Here is a 19,399-nt window from a genome sequence, read left to right as displayed (position 1 = left end):
ATGTTGTTTATTTTATTTCTATAGTACTCGAGCTCACCAAGCTCGAGTACCTTGTAACTTTATTTTATTTTGTTTTGGGATTATCGACAAATAAATATAAACATAAAATGCTGTTTATTTTATCTCTACAGTACTCCAGCTCACTAAGCTCGAGTACCTTGTAACTTTTCTTTTCTTTTCTTTTTTTTGGGATTATCGACAAATAAACATAAACATAAATATAAGTAGCTTTTTTATGTATTTATTTATTTAAATAGAAGCATTGTAAAATACAGAGATTTTGATTTCAAAATATGAATTTAATTTCTACATTAAGTAAAAATGTTCACTGTTTTCTCATAAAAATTGTTCACTCACTTTTCTACGTAAATTATTTTTTGTTCACTATTTAAAAAATTGTTCGCTGTTTTCTCATAAAACACCTAGTAAAATCGTGTTTTCTAAATTTAAACGCCAAATCTGAATGCTTTTTCATGTTTGAATTTCACAATAATCGAATCTATTTTTCTGCATTGATAAAATCTACTTCTACATTAATAAAATTTTCTCTCTGCACATCATGTTTACTGTATATTCGAATCTGCTTACTGCATTCACAAAATTTGTTTTTTGCATTAAGTAAAACTGTTCACTGTTTTCTCATAAAAATTGTTCACTGTTTTCTGCATAAACTATTTCTAGCATTCTGCGTAAAATTATTTTCTGTTCAGCATTATTTAAAAAATTGTTCACTCACTTTTCTGCGTAAATTATTTTTTGTTCACTATTTAAAAAATTGTTCGCTGTTTTCTCATAAAACACCTAGTGAAATCGTGTTTTCTAAATTTAAACGCCAAATCTGAATGCTTTTTCATGTTTGAATTTCACAATAATCAAATCTATTTTTCTGCATTGATAAAATCTGTTTCTACATTAATAAAATTTGCATTCTGCACATCATGTTTACTGTATATTCAAATCTGCTTACTGCATTCATAAAATCTGTTTTTTGCCTTATGTAAAATTTTTCACTGTTTTCTCATAAAAAAATTTCACTGTTTTTTGCATAAACTATTTCTAGCATTTTGCTTAAAATTATTTTCTGTTCAGCATTATTTAAAAAATTGTTCACTATCTTTTCTGCGTAAATTATTTTTTGTTCACTATTTAAAAAAAATTTCGCTGTTTTCTCATAAAACACCTAGTGAAATCGTGTTTTCTAAATTTAATCGCCAAATCTGAATGCTTTTTCATGTTTGAATTTCACAATAATCGAATCTATTTTTCTGCATTTATAAATATGTTTCTACATTAATATAATTTTCTCTCTGCACATCAAGTTTACTGTATATTCAAATCTGCTTACTGCATTCATATAATCTTTTTTTTTTTGCATTAAGTAAAACTGTTCACTATTTTCTCATAAAAATTGTTCACTGTTTCTGCATAAACTGTTTTTAGCTTTGGCGCGATTATTGCTCTTAAATGGTTTTTATGTTTTTTTAAATATGTAACCATATGAATAATGGACAAACTCCATGAATGAAAAATGAGTGCTTCATATAAATCACCTAATGGTAAGTGCCTCAAATAATTCAAATTTGTAAAAAAGTTCGACTTAGTTGAATGTAGAAATTCGGGAAAAATATCGATGGAAAATCAATGAACGTACCAAATCGTGAAGGTGTACATAAGATGTACAAATAGTCTAGACTTGTTCAGAAAGTACAAATCTACTTTTACAGGGATGCATACACCTCCCATTGTAGTCTTTTAAAGCTGGCTAGCTTGCAGATTGTACTGCAACTTCTTTCATACTCATGGCCTGGGTACCTAATCATTAGTACTGAACAACTGCATTGTACAAACACTAGAAATTGCACATTTTTAATTACATTATAATGTCATTCTCATAATTTTTTTTAAGTATTTTTCATGTGTATTATTTTCATACTAAGCTACATTGTATTTCTACAAAATTTAATGCAATACAACTGCTAAATGTCTCTTTTAGATTTCTACTGCCTATTGCTTCCATGCTTTAAAAACCAAAAGATTTTCTAGCTGATTGCTGAATGGGGAACAATACACAATATCTGGTCCAATCAGAGTCTGCTCACATAGGCTTAATATATGCAATAATCTTCCAATCAAAAGTACGAGTTGACATTAGAACGTAACCATTAGTAGAGGAAAGTCAAATAAATTTGAAACAAGAGGTATAGAAAAAGTCATGTTTCTTTAGCAATTTATGAAACAAAGTCTAATAAGATACATAGCTACAATTAACACTGAATTAAATAAACTGTCTATTACACGTGGAACAAGAACTTCTAGACAATGTCACTTTGCAAGAAATAGAAGTTGTATCAACTAAAAACATAACAAAAGTGAAATGTCCTACGATATTTAAAAGATTTTTGTTTTTCATAAAAAAAAAAAAAAAAAAAAAGATATTTGTTTTGTGATGCGTTTGGATGGCTATCAAACTATCTATCATTTTGCCATTTTGGAAGGAGTGTAATAGAATGATTATATATATATATATATAGAAGGATTCGTTCAAAATTTAAATTGAAAGAAATGAATCAAATGATACCCTTAAAGTGTGGATGAAATGTTTTATAATGCTTAAATTTATAAAAGATACTAGTGAAAATTCCATGCGTTGCATGGCTTTAATCCTGAATTTTCTTTATATATATTTTTGAGAAATTATAACTAAATGAGTTATTATTACATAATTTTAGAATTATTTTCTAGCTAAATGTCAAAAATGGGTTAAGTGTCAAAAATGAAACCATGGGTGGGTAAGTTAAATTTGAGACGAATCTGCTTAATGAAGTTAGTGTGTTAGATGATGAAAGATATATTTTAGACTTCTCAGATTTAAGTAATGATGATTTCCAAAAATTTCTACCTACGAACATTAAACGTTGTTGTTAATGTCTACACGTTATGTGCAATACAAAATGTTGTTCTTAATGTCTGACAACTGATGATTATGTACATTCAACTTTTGCAAATCTAAAGATTAACTGTTCATTAGTTTTGGCTAAGTTTATATGAAATCACTTGCTCATTTTTTCTCTGCTGTTCTTTGTTGCTACATATGATTCTTGTGCTTTGGTTGGACAATGTCCTCGATCTGCTTTGTAATGTAGGAAACACCTTAGGAAGTGAAATGCCTCCAGTTAGATATGTTGATGTTTCCAATATTCTGTTTGTGTAATTTGAAATGTTACACACATAACACTTATCACCCATATTAGATTTATTGTACATTACTTGTTGAGCCCTGACCAGAAATACCCATGTGCTATTATTTCTAACCAGTAGTCACAGATTATGGGAAGAGCGTTTCGAGTAGCATCCCTGAAAATGACCAAAGATAGTAAACAGTTCTACATGTGCTGTTCAACAGCTCGGTACTATTGAGCCCTGACCAGAAGTACCCATCCACACTCACATGAATACACAAATATGCAACCCTTTGTAATGCACCGTTTTCAAGGATGCAGAGCATCCCTGGAAAGTTTTTGCATCAATTTTGGGGGTGAGCTGTCCACCATTGCTACACTGATGTTTGCAGTGCTACATGTGCTGCTCAATGATTTGGTACGTTCTTTGATTTTCCATTGAGTTTACACGATTTTGTTCATTCAACAATTTTGAAATTTTCATCAAATTAAGATGATCAGTACATTAGTAAACAGTTTTAAATTGAATTTTCACAATTTTGTACATTTGACAACTTCAAATTTGGAAAAAAATTTGGATGATCAATACATCTAATGTAATTAATTTTCCATTGAGTTTACTTAATTTGGTATGTTCTTCAATTTTCATTTGAATTTTCACGATTTTACACACTCAACGAATTCGAATTTTTCAACAAATTCGTATTATCTGTACATCTAATGTACACTATTTTTCCTTGAGCTTTCACGGTTTTGTACATTCAACGAATTCAAATTTTTAAACAAATTCATACGATCTGTACATCTAACGTACATACTTTTCCATTGAATTTTCATTATTTTGTACTTTTAATGAAGTCAAATTTCTCAACAAGTCTAGATTATCTATACATCTTATGTACACATTCAAGATTTGGTACGTTCATTGATTTTCCATTGATTTTTTCCAAATTTCTACGTTCAACTAATTCGAACTTTTTCACAAATTTGAATTATTTGAGGCACTTACCATTAGGTGATTTATACAAATCACTCATTTTTCTTTCATGGAGTTTGTCCATTATTCATATGGTTACATATTTTAAAAATAAAAAAAAAAAACACAAAAATCATTTAAGTGCACTAACCGCGCCAATGCTAAAACAGTTTATGCAAAAAACAATGAACAATTTTTATAAGAAAACAGTGAACAGTTTTACTTAATGCAAAAAAAAAGATTTTATGAATGCAGTAAGCAGAATCGAATATACAGTAAACATGATGTGCAGAGAGAAAATTTTATTAATGTAGAAGTAGATTTTATCAATGCAGAAAAATAGATTCGATTATTGTGAAATTCAAACATGAAAAAGCATTCAGATTTGGCGTTTAAATTTAGAAAACATGATTTCACTAGGTGTTTTATGAGAAAACAGCAAACAATTTTTTAAATAGTGAACAAAAAATAATTTACGCAGAAAAGTGAGTGAACAATTTTTTAAATAATGTTGAACAGAAAATAATTTTATACAGAATGCTAAAAATAGTTTATGCAGAAAATAGTGAACAATTTTTATGAGAAAACAGTGAACAGTTTTACTTAATGCAAAAAACAAATTTTATGAATGAAGTAAGCAGATTCGAATATACAGTAAACATGATGTGCAGAGAGAAAATTTTATTAATGTAGAAGTAGATTTTATCAATGCAGAAAAATAGATTCGATTATTGTGAAATTCAAACATGAAAAAGCATTCAAATTTGGCGTTTAAATTTAGAAAACACGATTTCACTAAGTGTTTTATGAGAAAACAGCGAACAATTTTTTAAATAGTGAACAAAAAATAATTTACGCAGAAAAGTGAGTGAACAATTTTTTAAATAATGCTGAACAGAAAATAATTTTATGCAGAATGCTAGAAATAGTTTATGCAGAAAAAAGTAAACAATTTTTATGAGAAAACAGTGAACAGATTTACTTAATGCAAAAAACAAATTTTATGAATGCAGTAAGCAGATTCGAATATACAGTAAACATAATGTGTAGAGAGAAAATTTTATTAATGTAGAAGTAGATTTTATTAATGCAGAAAAATAGATTCGATTATTGTGAAATTCAAACATGAAAAAGCATTCAGATTTGGCGTTTAAATTTAGAAAACACGATTTTACTAGGTGTTTTATGAGAAAACAGCGAACAATTTTTTAAATAGTGAACAAAATATAATTTACGCAAAAAAGAGAGTGAACAATTTTTATGAGAAAACAGTGAATAGTTTTACTTAATGTAGAAATTAAATTCATATTTTGAAATTAAAATCTCTGTATTTTACAATGCTTCTATTTAAATAAATAAAAAAATACATAAAAAAGCTACTTATTTTTATGTTTATGTTTATTTGTCGATAGTCCCAAAAAAAAGAAAAGAAAAGAAAAGTTACAAGGTACTCGAGCTTATTGAGCTGGAGTACTGTAGAAATAAAATAAACAGCATTTTATGTTTATGTTTATTTGTCAACAATCCCAAAAAAAAATAAAATAAAGTTACAAGGTACTCGAGCTTGGTGAGGTCGAGTACTGTAGAAATAAAATAAACAACATTTTATGTTTATGTTTATTTGTCGATAATCCAAAAAAAAAAAAGTTACAAGGTACTCGAGCTTGGTGAGCTCGAGTACTGTAGAAATAAAATAAACAACATTTTATTTATAAAAGGTACTCAAGCATGTTATACTCGAGTATTGTGTTGCATGGTACTCGAGTATACCAAGCTCGAGTATCACATTATTTTTTTTATTCGCCAAATTTCCACCTCAGCAGTGCCACGGTGGCAAAACTTCTAGGAATTCGAGTGTCTTAAACTCGAGTCCCAAATGGTACTCGAGTTTGGCAAACTCGAGTATCATAAAAGTGGTATTTCCCTATTTAGTTCCGAAACAGTGTTTTTTTGCTAAAAATTTCTGAAAATTGTGGTATTGGGCCATTTTGGCCGAAAAAAGGGTATGAAAACGTGTCATTTATTGCTACGGTTACTAATTCTACTGAAATCCAGAGTCTTTGGGCCCTTTTTATATCAACCTTAGCCCATTCCTTATTTAAAGTTGGGCTAGGACTACACATGTAGTTCTATACCTTTAATAAAAAAATCATTTAGTTATCTAAATGATTATTTTTTTAGTCATAAAATACTCTATCTAAACTCTGAAAGAAAGCATTCGAATGATCACATCATTGATACTGTATCATGATGGTTGCAAATAGCAATAGTATTATTCATGACTGATAGATGAACAATGAAACTGTAAATTAACGATTTAACAATTTAAATACCAAGTTTAAACTATAACAACACATATATTGGAAGACTTCAAATATTGGAACATACTTCTTCTGCCATTTTCATTATTCAACCAAAACCAAAGTTTCAAAGATAATTCCAATTCAATTAAACCCAATACGTACATACACATGAACGTAAAGAATTCCAAAAATAAAAACTACAATCTCCAAAAGCCTCTACCTAATACAGTCACTAATTTTATTTTATTTTTTCCAGATTTGTTTGTTCTTTAGTTCTTTTTCCTTTTATGTTTTATCAAACTTTTTCTAATTGACCAAAATATCTCTCATATGTGTTAACATTAAATCTGATAAGAAAACTTTACATATCTTTTGTTTTGAAGGCACTCCAAGAACCAAATCAATGTAAGAGATTGTACAGCAAAGTGGTGTTGGAAGAATAAAAAAATAAAAAAAACTATTTGAAATATAATATAGGAATAAAAAGCCAAGTTGGAATTGTAACAAACAATCCCTGGGAAAAAAAAACTATTTATAATATAGTATAGGGTTATGGATTCCTAATCAAATTTGGTTATGCAATTTTTTTTTAAAGGATGAATATGTTAGTAGAGTCCATTTGATATAAAATTTAACTCCTGTTGAAATTAAAAATGATATATATTTGTTGAGTCTCATTTGATATAATTATAGAGTTTAAATCCTATTGAAATTATAATTTCTAATCAACGTTAATATATAATAAAAAAATGAAAAAAAAAAAAAGAAGAGAAAGAAAACGTGGTTGATAGATATAAGGAAATATGATAGATTTTTTTTTTTTAAAATGTCATCAACGTAGAAATTATTAAATTAATAGAAATATATTCCATTTTTTGGGATAGATTTATATTAATAGAGTTATTATATAGTTTGTTAAGATTATCTAAAAATTCCCTAATTATGTGATAATTTAGGTCTTCTTTAAGTATAGTGGTTGTATGGCACCAAACAACTAAATTTAATTTTTTAAAAAAGAAATGTAATAAATTTTCTGCATTTTAGTTCTATAAAATCGAAAGAATTAAATCAAATTAAATCAAATTTAAAAATATAAATAAAAAATGCTGATGTGTAAAATTGTGGAGAGGTTAACCAAAAGTTATTTGGTTATATAAATATATATATATATAGTTAAAAAATAGGAGTTCCACCCCCCCCCCCTCCCCCTCCCCTCCTCAAATATTTGACTTAGTTCAATAATGCTCTTATAAATAGAAGAATTTTGAGATCTATGTTAGGAATAGATAAAGAACGAAGAAGGTCAATAAACCTAAGACGTGCAAGTTTCAACTTGAGAGGACAAGCATCATCAATGGAGAAATCACATAATGAGATGAAATATATAAAAATGACACGTACTTTAAAAATACATATTGTAAATGTTTTCTTTATGTTGTAAGATTATAAATTAACAATCATAATAAAATTTTAGGATCTTGAATTATTATGATTCCACGACTATACGAGTTAATAATAAAGCTTATCTTGATCCATTACTGAAATTTTCTTAAGATCAAGTCTTAATATAAAAGGCACTTAATTCTTATAGAATTGGTTATTCTTTCTTGACCCTTTTTTTCTTTAACTATTCAGTGTGTTTAATGAGGATAACTGATTGTCTCTTTTATAACTAGAGAAATGACCAAATTCGTTGTACCATAACATACATGAATTTATCAAATGAAACAATTTATTCTTACACAAACAAGTTATAGAATCTAGAGTGAAGTTTTGAATTTTGATATCTATATCAGGAATAGGTAGCTGAAAGTCTTTGATGAAGCTTTCAAGCTACGTGCAGTAATTTGACTAATTTCACCCATAAGCTCACACAGACGTTTCGCAATGTCTTTTTCTTTTAAAAAACATTTATTTTATATATGTGTATGTGTGTGTGTATATATATATATATATATATATATATATATATATAACTTGGACTAACTAATTTTTAATAGTTAACTAATAATAAAGATCAATAACAAAAAAAAAATCCTAGTTCATGGCAATACTACTAGTTAGATTTAATAAGATATATTTTTTAAAAATAATTAAAAAACTTAGTATAAGTATATTGAAGTGATAGTATTTTTTTTTTTTTTTTTTGGGGAACAGAATTAAAGGAATGAGAATTCAGTTTTTTGTTTTTTGATTTTTTGTTTTTTGTTTTTACCTTGAACAGAAGATATCAATTAAAACTTCAAGAATAAGGAGATTAAGCAAATTTGGGGAAAAGAAAGAATGCAATTTAGGAATAAACTTATATATTCTTGCTATGGCTAGAAAGGGAGTGGTATTTTGGCCGTGAAAATTGGTGGGGCTCCGCTAATGATCACAACATTCAAAAGTAAAGTGTAAAGAAAAAAAAAAAAAAAGGTCATATAACCACTTTTGAGGTTTGGTTAATATCAGTACTACCAAGATTTTTTTTTTAAATTCAATTTAATTTCTAAGCACAAATGGCAATTTAACATCGTTTGAAAATTCTTTGCATTATTGCAATTATATGTGTGAGTTGAGCATCTGGGTAGCCAATGATAGATAAATAATAAAGTAGGTAGAGAAATGAAAATTTTGAATTGTGTTAAGAAGTGACGTTAGGAGCAAATTTCGATATTTTTGAAAATAAAATTAGTAATACTTGTCATTTGCCCAAATCTTACAAATAGTTTTAATATTTTACCCCTAAAAATAAACTATTCTGTCAAAATCTCATGCGAATGGTAAAAGAAAAGAGATGCTACGTTCACAATATTTTTACAACAAATCATAGGTAGTTAATTGTTATTGGTTCAAATTTAAACATAAAACTAAGATTACTTTTTTGCCCCAACAACAACAACCAATAATAACCTGCCACTTAAGGTTTGTTATAAAAATATTGTGAAAATATTGTGAATATATCATTTTTCGTAAAAGAAATATATAAATTTCTTTACCATCTTAATTGAAAAGTCATAGTAAACCAAATCACATTAATCCTGTGTGCAGCAGAATGAAGCAACAAGTATCTAAAGGTGATGTGTAATAATGCACATGACTAGGTGTATACTTGGACACTTGTCACATTTTTTTTGCTGCCACCTAACCTTTTTATGCAGCAATTGTTAAATACAGATCTGTATCAAATTCTCTCCCTATTTTATTTTATATTTTAATTGGCTGAAATTTTAATTTAATTATTAGTTTGATAATTATAATTGTGGAAAAAAAAAACTTGAACCATAAATGCCTTCATTTAAAACACTCCAACATCAATTCCTTCTTAAAGACTTTTTTTCGACTTTGGGGGCCATGGCTCTCTGACCGGTGAGCACATTGAGATAGTGAGGCATATATTAAATAAATAGAAATTAACCTTAAAATTCTTGAGACAGTGCTATATAAATAGGTGCAAATGGCATGCAAATTGCATTACCACCAACAACACCAAACATCTTAGTTTCAAGCCATTTGCTAAATACTAAGCTCTCTCTTTATTCCTCTCTTGTAAGAATGGATCCAATAGTTGCAACACCTATCAGTGAGTCCTCAAATATCACTGACTTCGTCGTAACAAATGGCAATGGAGTAAAGGGTCTCTCAGAAATGGGACTCAAAGCCCTCCCTAAGCAATATATCCAACCTGTAGAAGAAAGGATCACTGTGAGCAACATCTTGCCTCAAGAGTCTATACCCATCATTGATATGTCAAACTGGGACGAACCAAAAGTCTCAGAATCAATCTGTGATGCTGCAGAAAAGTGGGGTTTCTTTCAGATTATCAACCATGGAGTGCCCATTGACGTGCTGGAGAATGTGAAGGATGCAACACATAGGTTCTTCAATTTGCCAGCTAAGGAGAAGAGGAAGTTTTCAAAGGAAAACTCACCTTCCAACAGCGTGCGGTTTGGCACAAGCTTTAGTCCTGAAGCAGAGAAGGCTCTTGAATGGAAAGATTACCTGAGCCTGTTTTATGTGTCCGAGGCTGAGGCCTCTGCATTGTGGCCCTCTGCGTGCAAGTAACAGAGCTTAACTTTGCTCAATTTAGTTTACACAACAAATACATGACATATAATATAGATGAAATATTTGTGTACATACATACATACATACATACACACATATATAATTCACCGAATAGGTCAAGTTCTAGTTAAATCTAGTGTAACTCAATACGACGTTACAACACTTCATAACTTTTAGTCACATCTCATTATATCAACCATGTTTGATTGAAGATCAATAGTGATCTCATCCTAATATACATACATACATATATATATATATACATATATATATATATATATATTATAAAAAAATTGAGTATCATAAAACATAATTTGGTGGATCAAATAGTATATGCTTATGTATATATAATTTTTGGTGGATTAATTGTTGTTTGCTTTTAGGGATCAAGTTTTGGAATATATGAGGGGGTCTGAACTAGTTATCCAAAGGCTATTAGAGGCACTAATGAAGAGGATAAATGTGAAAGAAATTGATGAGACAAAAGAATCTCTCTTAATGGGTTCAAAGAGGATTAACCTTAACTACTATCCTATATGTCCTAACCCTGAGCTCACCGTGGGAGTAGGTCGTCACTCTGATGTGTCAACCCTTACTATCCTCCTTCAAGATGATATTGGTGGACTCTACGTGCGAGGAAACAATGATAGTTGGGTTCATGTTCCACCTATAAGCGGCTCCCTCGTGATCAATGTTGGCGATGCACTACAAATAATGAGCAATGGTCGATACAAGAGCATTGAGCACCGTGTGGTTGCTAGTGGAAGCAAGAATAGGATTTCGGTTCCTATTTTTGTTAATCCTAGGCCATATGACATGATTGGTCCTTTTCCAGAAGTGCTTGCAGGAGGTGAGAAAGCATTGTATAAGCAAGTTCTGTATTCAAATTATGTGAAACATTTCTTCAAGAAGGCTCATGATGGGAAGAAAACAATTGAATTTGCAAAAATATGATATGTATTCTAAGGTGTGTTGCCACTACAACACCGATCAGTGTAGTCGCTACAAGTATGTTATGTTCTATTTTAATGGAAATAATTTTTTTGAAATAAAACACAATTTGAAATCTGTTTGAAGATATTAGAAGTCAGTCAATTCTTTATCGAATTATTTTACTTTTTACAAAAAAGAGTTTATTTTTAAACGTGGCATTGACATTGTTTGTATATATGTCTATTTGAAGCACTGGAATTCGTGACAGGTTAAAAAGATTGATGATATTAAAAAGATTTCTCTTATATATTGGGTTCAATAAGGTTCAAAATAACTTACTTGTACCCCCATATTGTCCAAAAATTGCTAGAACACTGCGCTTGGTTTTAAGTGATAATCCAACACTAATGGTATTATTTATGTTACTTCATGTTTGTGATTTAAACTACCGTACCCTCTCCCACCTTCTATGGGTCCGTTTGGATAGAGTTTATTACTGAAAACTAAAAATACTATAGCAAAAAAAATTTTAAATGTGTGAATAGTGTTGTGTGACCCATTTTTAATATTTTTTCTAAATAAAGTGCTCGTGGGTCCCATGAACAGTGCGTGAATAGTGCAGCTACAGTGCATGAACAATAAAATTGGTCTCCCGCAAGTGAAATAACATGCATGAACAGTACTTTTTACTGTTCATGCACGCTGAAAAAAAAAAAGGGACAAAACGCAGAAAAGCAAAACATAGCAACAATAACAGTAAGCATTTATGTAGTTAACACTCCATTTGTTTTTCTGTAAAATGTTGTCATTGAAAACATTTACAGTGCATAAACCACCAAAACCGATGGTCTGATTGCAGGAGCAAGCCAGTCCAGTGGCTGGTGCCAGTGGTCCAATGGCCTAGCCCACCAAAACAACGACCCAGCCACAAGATGGAGGGATAGGTACTGTGTGTTTTTGAAAAATGTTTTACCAAGTTTTTTAGTTAAAACGGTTTACAACCTTTTGCAAAGGATTTTATAGTCAACAACAGAAAACATTTTCAGGTTTGATCAAATTTTAATGAAAAATATTTTTCAACGAAACAAACAAAGCATAAATTTTTAATAGTTGTAACATCACTATATATTTGATTTTCCATTGAACATTATGTGGATGAAAAAAATTTCAAAGATGACTCTTCATAGCAAGAATCTGATCTCTTAAGAATGGTCAGATGATGGTAAAAGTAAAACAAATCGTACGCCAAAGGAAGAAAAAAAAGAGTCTTAGACCTCCGGTATGCTGTCCAAAACGCTTACGTATCTGGTATGGTAGCCGCCCATTGTGACTACAGATATATAGCCAATAGAAAGAAGTATTCCCAAGCCGGAGAGGAGAGAAATGGAATTTACAGGCTTTTTGTACCAATGACCGGAGACCAGAAAGGGAAATAGAAAGATAAGCCTTAAGCGGTCAGACTAATTACGATCGATTCGCTAAACATTCTAGATTCGAGATGACCTGCTAAAAGAAGGAAGGGCGATAGAGAGAGACAAAGCTTAAACAACGGGTTGAGGTTGCTTTGAATTGTCTTTGAGAAAAGGATTTTCAGCTTGTCTAGTTCAATAGAAGATCCTTTCTTTAAGACGACAAATATGGCCAGTTGTTCTGGACCACCATCTACGGGTGCAACACTGATTGCAGCAGTCTCCAAGATGCATTCGTCAGCACGGTCACATACACGCTCAATTTCAACAGAACTTGTCTGTTTATCAACAAATATACGAAGTTTTCAATATTTCAGATGTTAGCCCAAGCATGCCTATTAATGCATTCAGTCAGGTCAAGCTTATTGCAAGTTTCAAAAATCAAAGGCTTCCTTTTCCAGTTGTACTTTATGCAACTCACTTTTTTCTATACAAATATATATATATATATATATATATATATATATATATATATATATATATATATATTTGTATGAATAATAGAGGATTAGAAATTAATTTTGTTAATATGCTATATGTCTCCTTTATTTTTTTTTTAGTTCTTCTCAAAAAAAAAATAATAATAATAGATTGGACTATTCTTCCTCTTCCCATTATTTACCACTTTACTATCACTCTTTGTCCAACATTTCTCAGTCCTTTTTGGCCCTTTTTCTCCCTATTATTTCCTATTTTACTGTTATTTTTCCTCCAACCTTTTCTAACTCTTCTTTTCTCCATTTTCTTTTCGATAAATTTGCTATGAGTAATGTTTATTACATATAAATTGTTTTACATTGTTCTACACACTCCAATAAGCAACTTAAATTAAAGTCACGATTTCCGCTATTGTGACTTCAAGTCATGGTTTAAATTTTTTTTTAGGATTTGTGTTAAACAGTTTGTGCGCATGCAACAACATTTTCCCATTTGCTATCACTCCTTTTGTATCTCTCTCTTTCCCATTCAGTTCACATTCATCCACCAAAAAAAAAGAGATTACTCTCTCTCTCTCTCTCTCTCTGTGTGTCTCTCTCTCTCTGTTTTTCTTTCTTTTGGTGAATATTTTAATCTTTCTTGTCTCAGTTTAGGAGTTTTTGTGTTTTTTATAGCTCTACTTTAGATTGATGTGTTTTGATGCTTTTGTGTTGTGTTTCATAATTCCCCATCATAGGTCTTCTCTCTCCCTTTAATGGCTTTAATTTGATTTTAGTTTTAGTCATAATTAGTTGTTTTGAAAGTGGGAATTTGAGTTTATCGAAACAAATCTACTTGACTGTGCATTTAAATGTGCCTACCAACTATTTGAGTAAATATTAATTACAAGGTCTATCTTTTTTGCCTTTTGATTGCACCAAAGTAAAGTTCAGTTGTACAGAAGAAACTCTAAGAAAATATTACCCATTATGACACAAGTTAGAAGAACATGGACAATCTTTAAAAAGAATAAAATTAACCAAACACATCCAAAACATGCAAATAAAAGAGTAATTGAAATAGGAGGAGTAAATAGAAAAGGCTAATCCTAGAAGTGCACAAAATATTTATTTTTATTTAGTCTTGTTTGATTTTGGAGTCCGGTGTAATATTCATTAGTCAATTGTATTTTTTTAGGTCTTAGTAGTTAAGTAGGTTATTTTTAAAATTCATTGATTGGGATTTCCTAGTCATTTAGAATAAGGTTTCCTACATTAATTAGAACCCAGGTTGAATTATTTTTATGATATATAAAATTTCTCTTGAAATTGTCCTAATGGTCTGGTACTGACTATAGCTAACCCTAGGTGCTGACTTCTAGAGCATTCTTGCTGCTGGGTGCTGCTGACTCCTAGGTTCTCTATCTTTATTTTTCATGTTCTTTTATTTTCCTGATGAATGGTCTTTGTTTGTCCTGCATCAGATACATTTGTAGAGATAGGGAGACAGAGAAAATACTTGCAGATTTTTTTGCATTTGGAGAGAGAAAGAGAGAGTCAATGAATATAGATGGGTGATACTTATATGCAATCAAGAAAGAGAAAAAAGGGGAGAAATTTGGAAGAAAGATTTGTTTAAAGTGTAGGAATACCTCTTTGATTACATGAGTCTACCTCTAAAGACAACTAATCCTAGTTTAAATCCTAATTTAGTATCTTCAGCAAATTTCATAAAATAAATTATAATTATGTCACATTACAAAATAATTACATATTTTCCCATGTCGTGGAAGTCCACCTCTAGTTTGATATAATGTTTATACCTTTGCTTTCTTCCACGGGTTAGTCCACAACAAATATTATAGTAATTCTCAAATGATCAAATCACAGGAAGAGCAATATGCGGTACCTTAATGCCTCCAATGTTCATAGTGTCGTCAGCCTTACCCTGAACAGTGAAATATCCTCCAACAGTTCTCTTAATGATATCTCCATGTCTCCTAAGGTGCTGCCAATGTGTGTGTATATATATATATATATATATATATATATATATATATATATATATATCATGTCATAATAAGATACAAGGCCAACAACCATCACATGTTTGTTATACTCCCCAATACCCAAAGAAATATTTTATATAAATTTACTATCTTCTCTAGGTAAGAAATATAAAACAATAATCAATATAGTAATAATAATTCTTTGGAACAAACTTGAAAAAGAAATTTTTTTGGCTCCAAACATGTTTGGAGTTATTTTTTCCTAACCACTATGTGGTGATTGTAGAGAACATCCATGCGTGATTTTAATTACATGAATTTGTTAATGAGTCGTGTGATTTGTTTAGATAATACACATAGATAATCTTATAAACCGCCACATAATTGGTTGAAAAGATAGCTCCGATTCAAGCATGTTTGGAGCCTAACTTTGTCCTTTGAAAATTTGTAGATAAATGTTGTGATTGATACAAATTGGTGCTTTTGCAATTAATTTACGGTCCTCAATGCATCAGAAGAACTAGAAGATAACAATGCCTATGTGGTTCACCAATTGCCTATCCTATGGGTGAGATAAACACACATGATACTATCTAAAAAATCAGGGTAACAATCACAATCTAAAGAACACCAATCAGGCTGCTTTTTGGGTAGGAGACAACCAAAATTCTCAAATAGATATCCCATTCTAAATGTCCGTATAAGTATGTTCAACCTAAATGATATAAAAACTAGGCATACAAAGAGCTGAGTATGCAAGTATTCTTTTGAGATAGGTAGATTGTGGGGGAGGTGGAGGTGGGGTTTGAACCACAAACATAGGACACCACAAATGATGTCATTGCACACGGACTATCACTTGAACTAGCATGCAAGTATTCTGAAGAAAAAGAAGGGGGGGCAGGTTTAAGCATACCATTCCTTTGTCCATTGGCATTACCTTGAAATAAACTTCATCATGATCGGCATTAAGCAATCTCTCAGTTGCTCCCATGTATAGGGGGGTATAAACCAACTTCTCCAACAAAAGCTCGATCATGCTGTCATATAGGTCAAAGACATAAAATATATCCATTTATCAGTCATTTGGCTTGGCTTCTCCACATCCATTTTCTTTCATAAGCATGAACATTGATAGTGACGTTATTACAAGGTGACGGCACATTAAGAAGCTGACGGAAGTTCACTTGTTACATACTGAATGCACGTTAAGAAGCTGACGACAATACGCTATCCGTCAACTACTGTCATTGACACCTCTTTAGCATTCATAGCCATGCCCCTTACGAAGCAACGTTAAGCTGACGGATCACGTGGACGAGTCAGGGGTGACGACCTTGGCTGTAAGGTCTTTGGCTGATGTCCTTGGCTGATGGACCACGTTGGCGTACGTAAGCTGACGACAGTATAGGAGTTACACGTGGGCTGACGACCTTGGCAGGTGAAGGTTGAAGGAATAATCCAACTTTCATTTTTAGCCTATCTTGACCTCTGCTTATGTGAATATAAGGAAAGTTCTTGCGCTACGCGTTCGACTTAGTTAAGAAGATTCCTATAAGGAAAGGGCTCAATACAATAGGCAAAGATCCGCGAATTATTCTTTTAAAAAGGAAAGTACTTCTTCACCAATGCGCATATTTCGGCCACACACCACTATATATACCCCAAGACCCTCATGACCCAAAGGTACGCACAATTACCTCAACTCTGGCACTCTAGGGTTGTTTAAAGATTCTAACTTGATCGTCGGAGGGTCTTTGGCCGGCACCACACCGGTGCTCTCTGTCGATCACCTACTTCTTTCTTCGCAGGTGTTGCTTCAAATCGGTGGAGTACTAGCAGCTTACTGGTGATCTCTTAGGCATCATCAGTTGGCGCCGTCTGTGGGAACGACAAGCATTTAGCCTTGCTCTATTCCTGAGACAAAAAGTTGTATGGTACTCACTCGATCGATGGCAACAGTCAACAACCAAGGCGACGAACCGCATGCTACAGCGCTAGAAAGGCAAGTTCAGACGCTGGCTGCCGCCGTCGAGCGCCTTACTAAACAGAATCACGACTTAGAAGAGCAACTACGGCAGATGACGGCGCACCAAAGTGCGCCAGGGGAGGACCAGGAAGTAGCGAGCCCGGAGGGGAGGAATGCCGTCAGGCCTGAAGGTAGTACCGCACCGACTAGGCTGGAGCGGCCGGAGACAAACCCGCCATCCGCCTCGAACTCCCGGCCACCTCATATCACAGCCAAGATGCAGGAGATGAGGGAGCGCATGGATGCAATGATGAACGCCCTTAAGGGACGGGTATCCAGCAATCTGGACGACCTAGTCCATAGAACGGATTCACCATTCACAGCGTTGGTGAACTCATGCCCCGTCCCTTCAAAGTTTAAAATGCCTCATGTGGAAAACTATGACGGATCCAAGGACCCGCTGGATCACCTGGAGTCTTTCAGAACACTAATGCATCTTCAGGGTGTACCGAACGAAATCATGTGCAGGGCTTTCCTCACCACCTTGAAAGGGCCTGCGAGGGATTGGTACAGCAGGTTGACGCCTAATTCCATCGGCACTTTTAAGGAATTAGGTGCACAGTTTGTATCACACTTCATTAGAAGTCATCGACACAAGAGGTCTATTGCATGTATACTGGGAATTAAACAACGAGAAGGTGAGACATTAAGGTCTTATATAGCCCGCTTTAACAAGGAATCCCTCTCGATAGACGAGGCAGACGACAAGACACTTGTGGCAGCATTCACAAACGGGTTACAAGAGGGTAAGTTCTTGTTCTCTCTATGCAAGAACGACCCAAAGACACCAATTCCATGATCAGTAGGGAATTTTATCATCAAATGGTATGTCGAGGTTACGGCTTTCCATGAGTTAAGGGTTGGACGTCCTATGATGGCATTGTAGGCCGACGAGCAATCGACTACCAGGAATGTTATGTTCCGGGTGACCTGCTATGGGTAGTCTCCAACGGTTACCGCTAAAGTGACAGTGCCAAGTGGATGTACCCTCGCCCCTCCAAAGCCAATGAGTGGGGCATTAACCGGAATTAGTCGCTCCCTTTCAATTCGCATCTGTTGAAAAGCAGGATAGTAAAGGATGTCTGCTGAACTACCGTTGTCTACGAGAACTCGGTGTATGTTGTAGTCTCCTGCCCGTATGGTGACGACCAAAGCGTCGTTGTGGGGATGGTGAAGGCGCTGGGCGTCTACTTTCGAGAATTCAATGGGGGGATTTCCAATCCGTGACCTTCCAAGCGCAGGACTTGCCGACTGGACGTTTTGGATCGTTCTGATGTATGCCTTTCGGGCTTTTTTGGAAGATCCGGCCCTCGCGGTGCCTCCTACAATCATCCTTATGTCTCTTACGGGTTGCCTGGGGCGATCATTATCTTGCCGAGGGGCTTGATTTTGTGGCGGGTTCGCCCTCTCTTTGTTGACGAACCTTTGTAACCTCCCTCGCCTAATGAGGGCTTCTATTTGCTGTTTCAGGTCGTAGCAATCGGCGGTGTCATGGCCGTGGTCTTGATGAAATCGGCAGTATTTATCCCTTGGTCTCCTGTTGGGATCTCCCTTCAGTTTTCCAGGAAAGGCCAAGTTTTCCTCGTCTTTAATCTGCATCAACACTTGGTCGATGGGCGTATTCAGGGGAGTGAAGTTCGTGTACCTTCCTATAGGCGGCTTGGGTCGTCGATCATCTCGTCCCTCTCTGGTTCTCCCCCTCTTTCGTCCATTATCGGGTTTCGTATCTTCCTGTCTCTCCCTTTTTCTGGGTTTATAGTCGTCCCTGGCCAGCAAGGCATCCTCCGCGTTCATATACTTCGTCGCCCTGTAGTATACGTCGGACATAGTCTTTGGCGCCGTCTGTGGGGATGGCCCCTCCTAAAAATATCAAGGAAGTACAAAGCCTCAATGGTAGGGTCGCCGCGCTTAGCAGATTTGTGTCGAAGGCCGCAGATAGATGTCTACCTTTTTTCCGAACATTGAAAAAATCCTTTGAATGGACTGCCGAGTGTCAACAAGCGTTCGAAGATTTAAAGGTCTACCTCTCTTCCCC

The 19,399-nt window shown here is 33.2% G+C and overlaps 1 protein-coding gene across 1 annotated transcript; it reads left to right on the top strand.

Moving 5' to 3' along the window:
* Positions 1-9,922: 9,922 nt before the first annotated feature.
* LOC142608331 (feruloyl CoA ortho-hydroxylase F6H1-3-like) lies at positions 9,923-11,507 on the top strand. The gene is made up of 2 exons (XM_075780086.1): positions 9,923-10,501; positions 10,892-11,507. The coding sequence occupies exons 1-2, from the start codon at positions 9,996-9,998 to the stop codon at positions 11,460-11,462; spliced, it is 1,077 nt and encodes a 358-aa protein (XP_075636201.1). The 5' UTR covers positions 9,923-9,995; the 3' UTR covers positions 11,463-11,507.
* The last annotated feature ends 7,892 nt before the right edge of the window (positions 11,508-19,399 follow it).

The sequence above is a fragment of the Castanea sativa genome, chromosome 8, assembly GCF_040712315.1.
Source record: "Castanea sativa cultivar Marrone di Chiusa Pesio chromosome 8, ASM4071231v1".
In the NCBI taxonomy this organism is placed as follows: Eukaryota; Viridiplantae; Streptophyta; class Magnoliopsida; order Fagales; family Fagaceae; genus Castanea; species Castanea sativa.
The sequence above is the reverse complement of the archived record's forward strand: the minus strand, read 5'-3'. Positions and strand labels throughout refer to the sequence as shown.